We start from the raw sequence: 18,803 nt of genomic DNA on the forward strand, positions 1-18,803 counted from the left end.
ATTTTTCACAAGGCATGGCTCACATCACATCATATTTTGTGAGTCAAGGAACATCAAAACCACATCTCTATTCCTGTTTCATTGACTGTTTTATTAACACCTGACTCCAGTTGACGCTCAGTGACATCAGAAGCCTAGTGTTGCCATCACTTTTTCCACCTTCACTCTGTGTGTTTAGGTTTTCAGTAAAGACCACAAATGTTTTTGTGATCAGTTTAGAAGTATTGCGTTTGTTGATACTTGTGACTTTAGTGAAGATCATTTCACAGTTCATGACTAATTTATGCAGAAAACCAGGATATTGCAAACAGTGTCATAACTATTATTTTGCAAATGTATGACTATAAATTTAGATTCCCGACATTTTATACGGAGACTATCACATGTACAGTACGGTCATGTGCAAAGTGATCAGGTTCAAATTATGCAGTTATATCAACAGTATTTAATGAGACCTTTCATTTGGCTGGAACACAGTGTTTGTTTGGTTCCTTCACTGGTTATGTAGATGAAAAGTGTTCTTTTCCACGTGACCTGCAAATGATATAGTTCTCAAAAACAGGATACAGGGTTTTACAGCAATTTGATGGTATGACATGGCGTGTTTAGACAAACACACACACACACACACATACAAAAGCCTATTGTTTAAAATGTATTTTGTTAATAAATGTAATAATAAAGGTAATTGTCCATCAATTCATCTCAGTTTAAATTTTGCACCTAGCAGCATCTGTAATGTTATATTAAAAACTGACCAATCATTGCCTTGGTTTGCCAAGTGTAATATAGAAAAAAATGTAAACAAATAAAAGTAATAACATGTGAAACTCTTAGATAACGAGCAAAACCAAAGATTGGCCTTTTTAGCAGAGAGAGTAGAATTGCTTGATTTTTGCAGACGGTCGAACAACAGGGGGCAGCAGACTCCTGTCCTGGACTCAACCGAACGAAGAAGAAGGTTCAGCGGTCAGAGGTGAAAGGTGACTTCAGGGAAAACATGGTTGAACACGGAGATATCCGCGTGGTTCACCGAGGTGGCGGTAATATAAACTTCAGGGAACCTGTCATCACACAAGATTCAAGGTTAGTGTGTGTGTTTTCAGTCCGATAGTGTTCAACCCTGGTTGTAAGAGCTTTTCGCGAGTTTTTAGCTTTTTCTTGGCCTGAGAGCTAAAGCCGGTGCTAGCCGTTAGCATTAGCTACACAAGCTTCTCGCTTATTGTTTATGTGTCTGACGCTGTTTACCAAAATCTCACGAGTTTGTCTGAAGGGTGTACTAGTATTTTCTACAACAGTGACCTAATCGTAGCATACTGACATCATCATAACTGTGTTAGGTTCGTAAATTGTAGGTCTGTGTGTGAAACATTGGGGCTTGTGTGGCTGCAGGTTCCTGCTGTGTGCTTCAGGAGACTGTCTGAAGGTTTTCAGCACCGACACAGAGGAGTGTATCCACGACCTGCGGGGACACACTGACCTGGTGACGGGTGTAGTGCTCAAACCCTCCAACCACCTGCAGGTACACTCGCCGGACTATGTTGCAAACCTTGACTGACAGACGGGTTTCCTTTTCGTTAGTTTTGAAACTACTCACCTCACGTGTTGAAGCCTAATTAGTAATAAAAGTCACAAGATTTAATATGCACGTGCCATATAAATACAACTTAAATTCCACACATTGTCTTTCACGTGTATAAAACAAGTTCAGTTCCCCTTAGCACAAGGCAACATCTTAGAACAAGTGAGGCTTTAAATTGTTTGATTAGAACGTGTCAGCAGAGAAAGCTCAGTGTCAAAGGGACTAATGGAAGCTTTACCGTCGTCTTAGCGTAAGTTATACATGCTAAGAGATTCACTCTCTGTATTTAACCCATCCCTCTGGGGGAATCAGCGAGCAGCCCTGAGTGTCTTGCTCAAGGACACACCTGGTATGTTGGCTGGGATTTGATCTGGAAGGTTTTCGCATCCCAGCCAAATGCTCGTCACATGGAGCCACTAGGCCACAGAAGCTGGACCTATCAAGCCCATAGAATTATTAATCAGCCAAAGAAGTATTTGACTGTCATTCTGTAGATTGTCTAATTGATTTGTTAAATATTTGCAAAACAAGTAAATTGTTAATTATAATTTGTATAATTATTTTGGATATGTATTAATTTTTAAAACGGGCGGCTGTAGCTCAGTTGGTATCCACGGACCACCTCAGTGGTTCAATCCCCGGTCCGGACTATATGTCGAAGTGTCTCTGAGCAAGACACTGAACCCCTAACCGCCCATTCCCTTCCCCAGCTCTGTGCCAGTCCAAGCCCGATGAAAAATTAGGAAGGGCATCCGGCATAAAAACTGTGCCAAATCAACATGCGGTCAATGATCCGCTGTGGCGAACCTGAACTCGCGGGATAAGCCGAAAGGACGAAAAAATAAAACTAATTTTTAAAATAGTGTTGTCATATATTCAATTTTCATGTGAAGATATTTCTCAAATCTAACCTTAACAATACCACATCCTCGTATTTTTCCTCACTGAAATTAGTAAATTGTCCTGGGATTCTGTAATTTAAGCCTTTGATTCCTAGTAATATTCAGTCATGGCTATGGCAGTGATACTACCCTATAGAACCTGCTGTGAACAAATTCAGTATTTAGGAATATTTGGATTCAATTGATGTAAAGTATTCCTTTTGTATGTGTCTATCCCACAGCCATCCACATCCCATTTCCTCTCTGTTGTTGTGCTCCTGTTTTATTGCAGGTCTACTCTTGCTCAGCAGATGGCACCGTCAGACTTTGGGACTTCACAGACGGCATCCTTATTAAGGTACCGCTTGATTCTTGCATTGATTGATTCTCTCCAGTCTTGTCGGGGGAGTCTGGGTCGTTGGTTGATTTCCCAGAACCTTGGTGATCTTGGAAAAAAATCACTGCTATTGAAAGAGTCCATTTGGTGTTTTTTTGTTATCTGATGTTTGACAACTGTTGAACTCTTTGCAGACTTATGTCATTGGATACCCTGTTTACTCCGTGTATGCTTCTTCAAACCATGAGGGAGTCATCTTTATCGTTACCCCCATGCAAAGTGATAAACGACCCGGTAGGTTGGATATTTAATCTAAATTATCATAATAGCTCAAGTTAAGTACCTTAGCTGCTTTTTAAGATAATCCTTTGACAGAAGAAAATAGTGGTGAATAACTTGAATGTTAGTGAATTCAGTCTGACTCCAAAAGTGAAACCAAAAGAATACAACAGAATTATTAACAGCTGTTTATTACTCCAATGAAAACCAGTGGTTTTATTGCTTCTATTTTTAAGTGACAGACATTTTCTCTTGTAGAATTACAAGAGATTAAAAACTGGTCTATCGCTTGTGTTGCTTGCACCACAGCACCTGCAAGCATAGCTGTTGGCTACATTGTGTGTTTTACACTATCACCAGGAGTCTTCAGATATAGGAAATGTAAAATACTCTTTAAGTGGGGCTTCAAATAGCGTTAAGTAGAAAGTGGGTCAGAGGTGACTGGGTAAAGAATGTGTTGCAGCCTGATGTTTGACTTGGTGTGTGTGTTTGCGCAGAGTCATTTCAGCTGGTTGCACTACAGCTGCCACAGAGTGGAGAGCAGCTGGTGGAGGCCCGTGAGCTTTCAGCTGTGCTCAGTGATGTCAGCTCCAACCCAGTAGCCATTGCCTTTGGTAGAGGGGTATGTAAATCATCATCCTCATTACATATACAAAATATGCACCAAGGAGGTTTAAATTAATTCAGCAAGCTTAACTTATCTTTTATAAGTGTGGACTTTTTTTTTTTTTTTTTATATATATATTAAAGCAAAGCTTTTAACTGCGTCCCCTGTTTTTAATCTCTGGAGGTAGTTTTTTTTTATTACTTTCGATATTATTCCCCTAAAGGAACTAAAATGGGGGGTTAAGGAGTATTCGTGATGCTAGCATTTGAAACAATTGATTCCATCACATTGTCACAAGAGGACCAAAGTAGATGCAGATGCAGCCTGATTGATACATTCAGCAGTTCATATATTTTCTGAATAGATGAATCCATATTTTGCCGCCCTTGCCAAAAGGCTGCTCTAGGCATTTTCCTAGTTCACCTAATGTGGAAATACTCATGGGAGTATTGCTTAGATGCTTTTTGATGTTATCAGACTTTTTGGCTGTGCTGAAATAAAATGATCCAGTAGACAAGCTGTTGATTCAAATTGCTGTCGAACAAATGTATAACATTGCCAATATTTAATTTTTATGCATATAGTTCTGTTTTCTTGGTAGATGATTTCATTAACCCCGATTCAGGTTGACAGCTTTCAAAACAGATCCTGGTTCAGACCACCTAATCCTGCATGTTCTCCTCCTCACAGGGGGAATATATTGCATCAGCTAAAGGTTCACAGCTTGAGGTCTACTTCTTTAAGAAGCAGAAGTCATACAGGTAAATGTTGGTGCATGTTGATTTAGCACAGTTTGGTTTTTTTTATGCCAGATGCCCTTCATGATGCAACACTCCCCAATTTCTATTGGGCTTGGTACGGGCACTGCAGGGCTGGGGGATGGGGATGGGCTGTTGGGGGGGGTTCAGTGTCTGCGTCAAAGCCAAGAGTGATGTTGTCAGATGTGACACAAACTTAGAATCATTGGCTCTCAAAGGCAGGAAGACGGTTAGTAACATGATCTTTGTGCTATTTGCCAGGTTTTTCCTGAAAGAAGACAATAAGAAGGGAGGTAAGAACACATTCACTTGCCTCGCTTGCCACCCGAAAGATGACTGCATTGCCACCGGGCATGAGGATGGAAAGATCCGCTTGTGGTGAGTGTAGTAGCAGTATGACCCTGAAACAATTAGTCTAAACTTCTTTTTTTGTTTGTTTGTTTTTTGGATTAAATATTATTTGGCCATTATTACTGTTTATCCTTTTAGGAGAAACTTCAACCAGAAGAAGGAGTACACATATTCCACCTTACACTGGCATCACAGTGCTGTCAGCTCACTGTGCTTCACTCCAGAGGGTACACACACACACACACTTAATGTGTTATATTTCTTTTCTGTCATGCAAGTGTAATCATATCAGTTTTCTCCACATTATGCTAAATAACTACATTATCATATAACAATTTAGCTTTAAGATGACAGAACTGCTTTTGCTTAAACTAAAGGCACTAGTGCCATCATCCTTTTACTTTATAAACACATTTATAACACTGTTCTGTTTTTACCAGGCACAAACCTGCTGAGTGGAGGTGTGGAGTCGGTACTCGTCCAGTGGCGTTACAACCAAGAGAGCCAGCGGGACTTCCTGCCCCGCCTGGGTGCTGCCATCACATTCATCACTGTCTCACCTGATGGAGCACTGTTCTGCACCTCACACAGTGACAACAGTAAGGGGCTTTTGATCAGTGTTCACTCAGATGACATGCAATGCAGAGCCAGCCTCTATTGGTCACTAGCGGAACTACAGATGCAGCTTTTGGTTTTAAACGCTGCATTTGACAGTTTACTTTGTATCAATGCTTGATAGAGTAACATAAAGGAAAGCAGTGACTGTGTTTGTGGTCATGACGCAGAGTTTTCAGTAAAGCTGACTTCTGTCTCTATCTCCTTTTTTAGAAATCACAATCATCCAGAGCTGTGTCAAAGTGTCAGCTGTCATTCAGGGCCTGGTCAAAGGTGAGTACAGACTGTGGGTGGCACCAGCACGTAGGCTGACAATAAACATGCTGTATGGGCTAATAAATAATGTATAAAGCTAATCCATAAATATTTTCAGCTTAACCAACAAACCACTCACTGAGGTTGACACAGTGCTAGTGCAACTATAACCCAGGGCTAATTTTCATATGAGTAAATATGACCCTAGAGAACGTCCTCAGGTGAACTCCTGATTAACCAGCTGAGGAATAATAACAGAGAGTCAGTTTTACCATAGTGATTTCAGATGAATGGATGTAATAGTTTCATCACTTAAGAGCTACTTAGTGGGAAACGATGTATTTATAGTTTTCATGGTATCATTCTGTATCAGAAGTAAAACTTTTTCTTGTAAAGCAGACTTCTGAAGAATTACAACAACAATTGATATTTTTTTCTTTTCGTTGCAGGAGAAAGTGGCAGGACAAACTTGCTTGTGGACCCACGCAGTAAAGCACTGGTGCTGAATGGCAAACCAGGCCACCTTCAGTTTTATTCTCTCCAAAGAGACAAACTGCTATACAATGTAAGTATTCATTATTAGCAGAGCTAAAGGTATCACATGCAAACTGTTTCAAGTAGGTTTTAATGTTTTTATTGACTAAATGCTCTTTCATCTTCATAAAGTCTTACTTGAAAGTACAACTCCAATTGCAAAAAAGTTGGGAAGATGTGTAAAACGTAAATCTGTGCAACCCATATTTTTATTCACAATAGAACATAAACAATATTAGATGTTGAAACTGAGACATTTTACCATTTCATGGAAAATGTTGCCTCATTTTGAATGTGATGGCAGCAACACATCAAAAAATGTGGAAGAGAGAGGCTGGAAAAGTAATTGCTGCAAATCAAAAATAAATGGAGCATTTGACAGCTAACTAGATTATTAACAGGTCAGTAACATGACTGGATATAAAAGCAGCATTTCAGAGAGGCAGAGCCTCTCGAATGTAAAGGTGGTTTCACCAATCTGGGACAAAAGAGCAAAAGATTGTGAAACCTTTGTGATTACTTTGAAGATCCCACCATCTACAGTATACAATATCACCAGAAGAATTAGACAATCCCGAGGAATCTCTTTCTAAAAGGGACAGAGACTAAGGTCAAAACTGGATGCGCGTGGTCTTTGGGACCTCAGATGGAACTGCATTAAAAACAGGCCTGATTCTCTACTGCATCCATCACAACAGCATGAGTCCAGGTGCTGAACCGGCCTACCTGCAGTCCAAACATTTGACTCATCGTAAAACGAAAAATCCGGCAACAAAGGCCCAGGACTGTTGAGCAGCTAGAATCCTGCATCAGACCTGAACAGGACAACATTCCTGTCCTCAAACTCCAGCAACTGGTCTCCTCACTTCTCAGAAGTTTGAGAACAAGTGGAGATGCTGCACAATGGTGAACATCACCCTGTTTCAACTTTTTTGAGATGTGTTGCTGCCATCAAATTCAAAATGAGCTAATATTTTCTATGAAATGTTAAAATTTCTTAGTTTCAACATCTGATACAGGTATGTTTAAGATTTATTGGGAATAAAATGTGGCTTGGTGAGATTTGTAAATCATTGCTTTCTGTTTATGTTGTTTTTACACATCTTTTCAACTTTACAACCATAAAATTCATTACAAATTCTGAAGGAAGAATCTACATCGTGACCCGCGGGTTCACTTTCAGCAACACTTTGTTTTTAATTGGGCTTAATAAGTGAATTCTGAGGTTGTCTAATGTTTCCTACAGCTGGACATTGTGCAGCAAGAGTACATTCATGAGCTGGGTCTGCAGCAGTTTGAGGTGGTCAAAGCATCCTTCAGTACCTCTGGAAACTGGCTGGCAACAGTGGAGGAAAGAAAACAGAAAGTTGCTGAGCTGGAACTTAATTTAAAACTCTGGGAATTTGATGAACAAACACAGAGGTACAAATGTCTAATTTATTTCTTAGTGAAAAAGTACATGTTTTTTGGTTGTTTTTTTTTTTTTTTACTTGACTCCTAACCACCACACTGTAACATGCTGACTGAATCACCTGCAGTTTTGTGCTCAACACTACCATCTCGGCCCCCCACGAGGCCCAGATTACTGCAATGTGCTTTTGCCAGACTACCGACAGCCAGACCACCATGCTGGTCTCCACCAGCAAGGACCGACACTTCAAAGTCTGGCAGCTGGCACCAGCCCAGACAGAGGGTAAGCACTTTAGCTCAGTTTTTGTGTGTGTGGTGGTTGGCTTTGACCTTTTTGTAAATCTTGGTCTGTGAAGGATTTGATATTTGCAACTGTTTTTAAAAAGAAGATTGAACTGTTGTCTTTCTTTGGGGACACCTATAATGAAACTCTGCAAAACTTAGTATAAAAAAAGTATAGTATAAAAATTGTTTTTGTTTTTAATCTCCTATCAGTCGCTTGAAGGTCATTATATAGGCCATTGCACGTGTTAAAAATCCACAGTGCAGGCCCTTAAATAATAGTTGATTAGCTGAGGTAACGTTCGAGGCCGTGTTTCTCATAGATTAAAGACTCTTTGTGTCTCTCTCCACGGTTTTCCTCTTGAATTGTTTGGCAGATGAAGGTCCCTCCTGGTCGTGTGATTTTGTCGGAGCCTATCACGGCCTGGTGCCCGAGTGCTGCTGCTTCTCAGCCGATGGTTCTTTGTTGGCCGTTAGCTTTCAGGAGGTGGTGACTGTATGGAGCCCGGCTTCCTGGGAGCTCCTAACTACTCTGTCCCAGCCTCCAGGAGCCATCAGGTCAGAGCATACACATGCACACAAATGCCTCAAAATTTAATACAGCTGGTTTTTAATATCAGGACCTGTTGAAACTAGTATCGTAAGATTACACGTAGTAAAATGCTGGATCAAGGGGCACCAAGGCCTCGTTCTGCTACAGAAACAGGAAAACATCTGACCCTGCAGGAAATAGCATTTGAAGTAGGGCTGTGTCATATCAAATTGTCCATGATACATCCACCCCACGACAAGAATTTGGCATATTGCACTATTTTAGTAGGGATAACCTGATCATTTACCTTAGTAATGCCAAAAAAGTTTGCTGCTTCAGTGTTGCTTTTAACTTGGCCACCCGTGAGAAGTCGCCATAATATGTTTTATAGTATATATAGTTGCCATAAGTTTTAGAGTAAAAAATTCAAAGTAATTAATTAATCAAATTCAGTAATTAAGCTGAACCACTAAATATTACAAATTGTTTCAGCTTTTCTCAAAAACTATGCACTATATGAACATAGACACCATGGGATTGAGGTAGAAAACAGTCAGTTTGAAGTAAAAAAAAAAAAAAAAAAAACCCATTTCTGCAAATTTATAGTGTACTTTTTCAGCAGGAAGATGAATTGCTCATAATCTCCAATACTCCCAGTTATTGTAACAGTAATGCTACGATATAATGCCCGACATAAGAAAAGGGAAATAAATGCACATTTTCAGGCTTGATTTCCGAAATGTTTTGGCTTAGTTGTCATCTGTACTTGAACTTTACAAAATTCGTCGGCCATAGCTAATTTTTTACACCCCCTGAAGGTAGAGACGGGACACAGAGCCATCACGACTTTACAGTCTGTACAAAAACTAAAAAGTCACAGTGGGCTGTAAAAAGCATGAGCACACACAGACTCCTAAACAGCTCGCTGTTTGCCTGGTTACTGCTAAAGCTCTTCATTTTTTAACTATTAAATGACTTTTTGAACACGCTTGGCAACCGTCCAACACATTGTTTCTGGATAGAACTGACAGAGTAAAAGAAGTGCTGCCTGTGTGCAGTTTCGCAACAGTGCTGGAGTCTCAGAAATGTTGGCAGATGTCCCCACTGCTGAAGTAGGGGCCCTCAGGTCATTGAGGACATGAGACTACTGTTGCTAGTTTCTGTACCACTTTTCTGAAATAAGTTCAAAACAAGGAGTCAGCCTTTAATATACTTACAAGGGAAACAAAGTGGGTTAACTTGCAGTTTTTAATTTCAATGAAGAAGCCAAATTAAACAAGAACCTTTTCTAAGTCTCCCAGTCAGCACTAAAAAAGGTCAGACATGTGTTTGTTTTTCCTCTTTTTGTGAATGTAAACTGAACGGGTGGACGGCTTCATTCCAAACCCTGTCAAACTCAGAGAAGGCTTTGGAATAAGCAGACATTTTCTGTGTAACTTGGGACGTGAACAAAACTTTGAGTATGTGGAGAAACAGAAGTTAACAATCCGTTGTTTTCACAGCTGCCCGGTACCATTTACATAACTACCACCTATGGATCTAAAGAGCTGAACATTTGCCTCACCTCAAACCTGCAAACTGAGGAATTAATGTTCTGACAAGATTCATTTTCTGGGCTTTTGGCCATTAGTGGGTGTTCATGCTCACATGATCCCAATTAAAATCCCCAATGCATTAAACTGTTGAAAAGCTAATCCTGTGAAATATGTATGGGGTGAGGAACTGGGAGGTTTTGGGGAGCGGGGGCACTGGGTTTTTTTATTTTTTAACGGGTAAATAAAAGGGACACTGCTTTTTTTTTTTTTTTTTTTCTCCATTAGGAGTCTTTGTTTTGGGAGACAAAGCTGTTCCAAGTATCTACTTGGAACCACTGCCAAAAACCTGCTCTGCTGCTGGAACCTGCTCACCTGCTCATGTAAGACCACTTGTCCAAATGTTATATGTAAATTTGCAGCTGTATGCATGAAAAGAAATGGATATTTACATGTGATCTTGCATATAACCATGTACTTTCTCCTGTCCTCTCTGACAGTGGAATGGAGCACCTCTATGGACACCAGCTTGCTGCTGGCTGACCCCCTCTCTGAGAACATGGCTGCCTTCTGCTGTCAGGCTGGATGCACAGACTGTAAGCTTCAAACTTTCCCAAGTTGGACTCATCCTAATCATATTTAAACCCACATTGGCCATTTCTGAACAGGTCGCTGATGAATGATGAACTTGAATGTAACACAGATTTGAAATCAAAGGCAAGAAAATGAATAAAAAAATTGGTGCTTTAATAAATAAAAACTGATCTGCCAGCTAAGCTGTTTAGTCAACGTGTAGAAATCAGTGGTCCTTGCTAATGATTTTATTTATTTATTTATTTTTCTCTCTGTTTCCTTCTGTAGTGTTTGTTTTTAAGCCCAGCGAGCCTCGGCCACTGTTTTCCCATAAGGCTGTGTGTTCAGGAAAGGTGACTCGTGCTGTCTTTGCCCCGAGGGAGGAGATGCTTGAGAGCTGTGAGGAGCGCAGTCAGTGGCTAAACCACTCCCAGCTCTACTTCCTTACACAGAACATGGTAAAGACCATTATCAGAAAAACACTTTTCTTAATTCAGCATGTTTCCAAAAGTGTGTTGACACCTGAATGAAAAGGGTCTAATTCCTAAACTCTACAATAATCTGTAACAGCCTCCACTCTGTAGAAACTGGCTGCAGGGATTTGCTCTTGTTCAGCTAAACGAGCATTAGTGAGCTCCAGCACTGATGGTGGTTGGTGTTCAGTTACATCCCAGAGGTGTGGGGGGTTGGGGGTTCAGGGAGGTCAACGGTGAGGATTGATGGGATTGAGGTCAGGGCAGTGCACATGCCATTTTAGTTCTTCTGCACCAAACTGGAAAAAGCCCTTTGTGCACAGCTGTCAAGTTGACACAGGAAAGAGCGAACGAAAATAACAAAATATGTGGCCTGACCTAAACAGAAAAGAACAGCTAGGACCAAACATGTCTGGCAAAACCCTCTCACAGTTTGTCCAAATAACTTGGTCTATATAGTGTATATTCAATTCCCGTGTCAGAGCTGATGAGACCTTATCTTTAGTAGGATTTTCACGGTGCTTTGGCATTTTTCAGAATTACAATGGCTGCTCCAAAGCTGCTGCTGCTAAAACAGGTGCCACAGTTATTACTGATTGCTTTGATGGGGTGACTGTAATTTATAGAAAGGTAAGATGTCAGCGGTTTCTTCTTGGTCACATGGTCCCAGCTCTAAAACTGTTTGATAACAGAAACGTAAGCAGTGTTAATTTTGCCACCAAGTCTTGAAATGAAAATATAAATTTGCTTTAGTCAAATATTCTTATGTGTGACACTTGTCCCCATGTTTAAGTGTGTAAAATCGTAAGACTAGGTTTTCTGTGTCCCTCTGCTTTGCAGAGCAGCAAGTCATTCAAAGCTGATTCAGTCACATTTTACCTAAAACATTGTTCAGCTTGAAAGGAGAAAATCCATTTGGGGACATTAACACGGTGAAATTACTTTAGCAATCAACACTAACTAAACAATTATCTTACTTTTTCATGTCGGCATTCTCAGCTGTCTTTGCATTGTTTTGTTGAATTCTCACAAGATTAGTTTAGTTCATAAACCCGGTAACATTAGGTGACAGAGAGAGAAAGTTACTGAATTAACTTAAAAAGCTTTTCACTAATGGTGCTGCAATGGGTCAAGTGGCTAAATCACCTTTTGAACAAGAGATATTGTGGGCGGTGGAGGGGACTGTCTTACTGATAACAACCTACATTTTGACACATGCTGCAGGTCCTTCAGAGATTTTATAATATGAAGGTTTCTTAATGTTTCTTTTTGCTCCGTTTCACATAATTTAGTTTTTATTCATTGACAAAAAAAGTAAATTATATTCAGAGATTTTCAGTTATTTTGCTTCAGTTTTTTTAATCGAATTAACATTGAAAGTGGGCAGGAAATGGGTGAATTCAGACAAATCAAATGTTTTGTTTGAACGTGTGTTATTGCGTTCTTGCTGTTGACCAACATGGACTCTTTCAGGAACTCATGACATTCACCACCAAAGCAGAAGAGGACAGACTGATGGCCTCCAGCAAACAGGTAAAGTTTAAAGCCACAGCCCAACAAAGAAGGTTTTGAATTCTTTCAGGGCTGAGACTGAAAAAAACTCAGCAAACATGTTCAGAAAATAGTTGTTCATGCTTTGCCAAGTGGAACCTACTCAAACTAATAAAAGGAAAAACTGAGTTGGGCTGAGTTAATCTTGGCAAAAAGCCGTCCATTGTATTTGACACTGTTGCCAATTCCTCCAACTTCAGTCACACAGTGTAACAAAGCCAGCTGTGGATCTATGCCAGTAATGTTCTCTTCTCTAATTGGGCAGAGGGAGCACAAACAGATTTTACTGATTTTACTATTATTAAGAATGTGAAGCATTGCTGTTTTCTGACATTATTTCATTTACTTCTCCAAGCTTCTGATTGATGACAGTGTTGCCATGACACCATTCTACCTGTTGCTGGGGAAACACCGGCAGCACCAGCAGCAGGAAAATCAAGACGCAGTGAGCAACCTTTCTGCAGAAAGGACAGCTCTGCCACAGGGCTCAGTGGCTATTAAGGAGGTTGGTAGTTCAGTGCCACATAGATTCAGTTTTCTTTATGTAGCCTTTTGTTCATTATTTGAATGTATCAGTTTGCAGAACCTTACACCTTGTCTCCCTTACAGCTTCTGCAGACCCCAGCCCACGTCCTTCCCTCTACCTCTTTCCTTTGCTCCATGTTTGTACAGTCTCTACTCATCTCCATCACAGACTCCAGGTCAGTAGTCCTCTCAAGACTCCCCAGCTACAAATGTTGAGCCTGTGTAGTTGAATGAATGTCCAACTATTTGTTAAAGATTTGTCCAAATTAAAATCATAGGACTAATTGTTGCTTTTTAGATACCTATTTGAGGAAAACATGAGGCATTGTAGTATATTTGATGCTCAGTAACTTCATGGCCACAGATTCTGCTGTATCAGCGTTGCGTAACACCGCTGGAATTCACAGTACTTGTGATCGTATCAATATAATATTGTGACAAAAACAGCAAAGAGGAAAATCTTGACTTTCTTGTTTGTCTATGAAAATATGCATCGTCATGTTAACCTTTTTTTTTTGTTTGTTTTTTTTTCTCATATGTGTTCTGTGTTCTCATGGCTCCAGGGAGGAACATAGCCATGCAGAGGAGGAAATGGAAGATAAGAAAGAGGAAGAAGATTCAGAGGAGGAAATGGAATTCAGCACCTCGGGATTGCAGCCGGCACCAGTAGGAAACGAGGCTACAGAACCTGCAGCCCCCACTCTGAGTAAAGCCCAGGTTAGGGAACTGAGGAGAGTGAAGAAACTTGACCACAGCTGGTTTGCAGGACTCCTAAACTCTTGATCTCATGGACAAAGACACAGATACAGTACTCGCCACATTAATGTTTTTTTTTTTATTTTTTTATTGTATTTACATTACCCCCCCCCAAAATTATGTATTTTTTCTGGAAAGAAAAATGTTTAAACCAATTTTAATACAAATACAAATCGGAAATTATCTGTCTCAAGGGAGCAATTACAGCTTCATATCAATGTAGAGAAGTTTATATCAGTTTTACATGTTTAAATAATAAAAATATCCCCCAGTTTTTGCTCTGTTGCAAAGGGATTGTGTGTAAACAGCTGTTTCCTGCCACAAACTCTGACTCTGCAACATGTTTTAAAGCCTTTATATGTAGCTTAGTTTGTTACCGTCATGTTGGAGAATACAAAATCACACCCTTCTCTTGTAGATGGCAACAAATTTTCCTCCATATTATTTGTTTTTCCGTGCAGATTTCAGATAATTTCACATCTCTCTTTTTTGGCATTTAACAAGTTTGAAACCAATTCCCAATCTCGTATCCACACATTATCATCAAAGAGGTCTTGCAGCAGTCTTAAAACCTCCATCCATCCATCACTTATCTTAACCGTTTGTTCTGTTAAAGGTCGCAGTGGTCTGGAACTGTCATTAGGTGAGGGGCGGGGTACCGTCTATCTCGGGGACCACACTGAAAAGTGGGCAAACGCCAACCAGCCTAGATTCAAACAGGTGCCCCCTCTAGCTAGGCACAGTTGCTCTCTGGGGTATAAATATGCCTTATTGGGAATGACTGATCCTTTATGATCAAGATTTCCTAATGAAATTGGCTGGCCGGTGTTGAATTTGTCATAAATGGTGGCATACTTTCTCAGATCCTTTTTGTGTTAATCATGATCAATTTTTTTTTTTTTTTTACATTCAGTATTTTGATCTTCTGATCACTGTGAAAAACCCTAAAATATATCATCTTAAAGTTCAAAGACCAAGGACAACATAATAACTTTGCTGTATGCATGCACACATGTCATTTAATGACAGATGGCTGCCTTCGAGCTGGCAGCCTTATGGGTTTTGCTTCGTTGCTCCCCTTTTCAAGTCCACATTCTCAGCCCTGTCCCATTGTCAGTATTGTGCGATGCACCTGAGTGGTGATTAAAGGTTATATGACGTTTCTCACCTTGTTATATAATCTGGTGAACTATTAAGACTCAAAGCTACAGGCAGAACTAATGTGTATCTGGAATAAAATAACCTATGCAAAAAAAACCAGTTATAATATTAAATTATTTAGCCTGGAAATGCTGACAATTGATATTACAGTTACTGGTTGCTTTATGCTGTATGAACTACATGTTTTCTTTTGTACGATTAGGACCTTAAATGGTGCTTAAAATCCTTAATACCTGAGTAAGCTGTTTAAGGGCAAAGTCACGTTTAGTTCTCACCCTCAAGTATGACAGCGAACGTTATTTCAGCATTTTTCAGTTCCTTTATCTTTTGGGCTCTCAGAGGCCTCCAACCATCAGGGACACGTGTTTTGCAAACTCGTGATCAGTAAACATAAAAATCAACAATATTAAATCTTGATGATTACTTTATCTGAAGAATAGCCCCGAATAGAAATGTGGAAAATCTACTGTAATTCATTATCTGTTTTAACCATGACACATTCAGTATATTACATTTACCTTATAAGATATGTAACACTAGTGGGTGGAGATACTGTAAATACACTGATCAGCCACAACATTATCATTGGTGGTCTTAATATTATCACTGGTGGTCTTAATATTATGGAGGGTCAAGGGTCAGCATGGTCACAGCCCGATACAGAGCCAAATATGATTCACTGTGCAGAGACGGTAGAAGTACACAAACTCAGTATTGACTTGATAATCTACATTGTAGTAAAAGTACTACACTAAGAATACAATATGTTTTATACAACAATGATAATTAACGTGAAACGTACAGTAATTCATTAAAAAGAAGGGTCAAAGATCACTGTTGGTAAAGATGGAGCGTATTTTAAACATATGCTTTTTAGGGTAAAGTCACAGGTCCATAATTTGGGAATAGGCTGCTTATTGCTTATAGATGAGAAGATGTATAGGCTACCACTCTCATAACTGAGACACTGAACCCCCAAGGTCTTCAAAATAAACCCCAGCCACTGCACGAACCATTGCACCCTGAGCACTGGTTCCAATCTTGGCAGATTGGGGTCAGGAAGGGCATATATCAAATTATCAAACTATTCATCATGCATAAAAATAAAACACACAATTTTATTGGCTGCAATAATGAGATGCTGGGTACCCATTGTTTCAGAAGATAACATAGCCATTATACATAAAGATCTATACTGTGCACAAGTGCGTAGGTCTTTTTCTTGCTGATGACCTTTGCTACATTCAACAGCCTCTTCCCACTCAAGTATGCAGTTCTTCACATATAACGAGGGGCTGAGCCTCTCTGTAACTCTGTAACATGGTTTCAGAACATGTTATAGATGTAATGATCAATGGAAAACACTTGTCTGGTTCACAAAGTTCTTAGCCACCAGGGAGAATTGGTAAGAATACACCAAAACAAGGATGTTTACTCTTCCCAAGGGTTTATTGTAATATATATTTGTAGGGACCAAGAATAACAGAACAATACAAATGCAAATTTAAAAATGAATAAAAAGCTATACTGTCATTCATCCTGCATATCAGTGGTATTTAATGACCAGGATAACATGGCTTGTTTACTTAACATCCAGTATAGCAACGTGCATCCTTATTGTCTAAACATGCAACATGATCATGTACCAACATAATCATAAACCACCTACAATGCAGCAAATTGATGCTAAACAAGATTACTGAGAAATTAAAGCACATAAAACAATAATCTCCAACTACTTACTCTATATTTGAACACAGATCTTGAAGAGAACCAGCACCTCAACTGAATAGAATTTAAGTCCGGGATTCTCCACACTTCCACCTGTCTCAGCCATGAACTGTCAGCTGCCTGCCTTAAACAACTAGGAGCTCTTGTTGGCTGATAGAGAATCATTTGACAAACTGGTCTTTTACAATGAAGTTTAATGAGCTTTTCCTTGGCTCATACAGATTGTGCCGGTAGTGTTTCATGTCACTAAGTGGTCCGTAGTAACAGCCACCACCAAATTTGTTCCATTAAAATTAAACATTAAACATGTTTAGTTTCGTTTGGCCTCTTTACATGCGTTGAGCCATGGCGTGTTCTTAACTCTGAGAAGGGGAGTAACATAGCACTGAATGCCATTGCAGTCTTCGTTTCCAGCAAATCAACTGCTTCCTGATCCTGCCTGCAACATGTGGTTAACTTCTCACTGCTATAGGAAGGCACGTCCATTTGCCATTGTCCCACCATATTCTGAAGTGTCCAGCGTTACCTAGTCTTCACGACTGCAGGTCTGTCAGGGGGTCCCAGGTCAGGTAAGCTGGTTCAGCTGGGGGAACAAAGTAGGTATAACCAGTTGTTTAGTGCTCGAAGAAGATAGTCTGTTATGTGGTTGTAGTCTGTCTGAAGTGCTTTCGCTGGATGCATCTGCTCAGCCAGGCCCAGCTGTTCATCAGTAACTGCTTTCTTTATCCTGAAAGACTTCTGTGGATGGTCAGGAAGGGAGATGGAGATGGACACCATGCAGAATTCTCAGATCTTTGTGAACACTTTTGAGCCTCTGCGGCTGTGGGAAGGAGAATTTTCCGTTCTGACCCAATGTCAAGAACGTCACGCATTTAAAGGGTGCTCTCCCCCTTGTACACGAGACCCTTACTTACTTTGGGAAAGATCAATTTCAATTTCAATAGAAATAGAAAACTAAAGCACAGGGCACAACAACAACAAGCCTTTACATTCACATCGTGAAGACCTTCGAGATGTTTCCCTTAACACACCAGTTAACACACTGGTTAGGAAGTAATGTGTGCTGGTGCAGTAGGGGGCCGGGCGCTGTCTTTTCTGACTACTTAGTAGTAGTGGATGGTGTCCCTGCTGCCCCTGCAATATGCTGGTGGTCCGGCCACTCTTGCCTTTACAGGTACCTGTAAAGGACTGAATTGTCTTGTTCATAAGTTCTTGGTCAAATCTGTATATCAGTGGTATTCAACGACCAGCATAACATGGCCCGTTAACATTTTTCAGTATAATTTTGTCACTATGAAAATACAACATTATAAACCAATATATGAACAGCCAACAAAGCAGAAAAATGATGCTGAACAAGATTAATGAGAAAAAAAAAAAATCAATCATGTCCAAGAACTTCCTAGTCATTTTGAACATACACAGCCTTGAAGGGAAACACACAAAAAAAAGGGGACCACCAACACCACTACAGCTTGTACTGTAGGTCCAACACTCTCTGCACAATGGCTACAACTGTTAGCCCCCTGCCCTATTAAGGAGGAGGTTGCTACAAGTCTTATTGGTTGATGGAAAATCAGCTGACGGTATCTGTATCTGCTCCCCCACCAAGGAGCCTGGTGCACTCCTCTTCGCCTGATAAGGAAACTGCTGATGGTATTTTGTGTCCGTCAGTGCACACGGTCTTTCGTAACAATCAATTTGAAAGACAAAAAAAAAAAAAAAAAACGGTATGTGCTGTGTACACACAAGTTCCTGTGTATTAATACTAGACTTTCACATTACTCAGCTGCCTTTTTTCTTGCAGTGTAAGCTGTTTTTGAGACACAGCTTTGAATCTATTTTTTGTATTTTTGTGTCTGTTGAACTTATAACAAAACTTTTATATAGATGTCATAAAATCTTATAGGAACGTGTACAGCAGACACATAAGAGCACATTATTATTTTTATTACTTTTATTACTAGTTAGGTACAAAAATGAAGAGAACTTTGCAGTCTGAGATTTCTTTTCTTTTGATATATTTGACAGAATGTTTGAAAAGTAAGATCTGCACATGGGAACTCAAACCGGTGCTT

At 39.9% G+C, this 18,803-nt stretch overlaps 1 protein-coding gene across 1 annotated transcript; it reads left to right on the top strand.

The window, feature by feature from the left end:
* The first annotated feature begins 812 nt into the window (after positions 1–812).
* wdr75 (WD repeat domain 75) lies at positions 813–14,242 on the top strand. The gene is made up of 21 exons (XM_067517440.1): positions 813–1,086; positions 1,393–1,522; positions 2,756–2,821; positions 2,995–3,094; positions 3,577–3,701; positions 4,377–4,447; positions 4,706–4,822; positions 4,934–5,022; positions 5,236–5,394; positions 5,624–5,683; positions 6,115–6,230; positions 7,446–7,621; positions 7,738–7,892; positions 8,269–8,449; positions 10,244–10,338; positions 10,456–10,551; positions 10,817–10,986; positions 12,475–12,534; positions 12,908–13,057; positions 13,162–13,253; positions 13,641–14,242. The coding sequence occupies exons 1-21, from the start codon at positions 1,001–1,003 to the stop codon at positions 13,858–13,860; spliced, it is 2,514 nt and encodes an 837-aa protein (XP_067373541.1). The 5' UTR covers positions 813–1,000; the 3' UTR covers positions 13,861–14,242.
* Positions 14,243–18,803: the final 4,561 nt, after the last annotated feature.

The sequence above is a fragment of the Channa argus genome, chromosome 9 (genome assembly GCF_033026475.1).
Source record: "Channa argus isolate prfri chromosome 9, Channa argus male v1.0, whole genome shotgun sequence".
Taxonomy (NCBI): domain Eukaryota; kingdom Metazoa; phylum Chordata; class Actinopteri; order Anabantiformes; family Channidae; genus Channa; species Channa argus.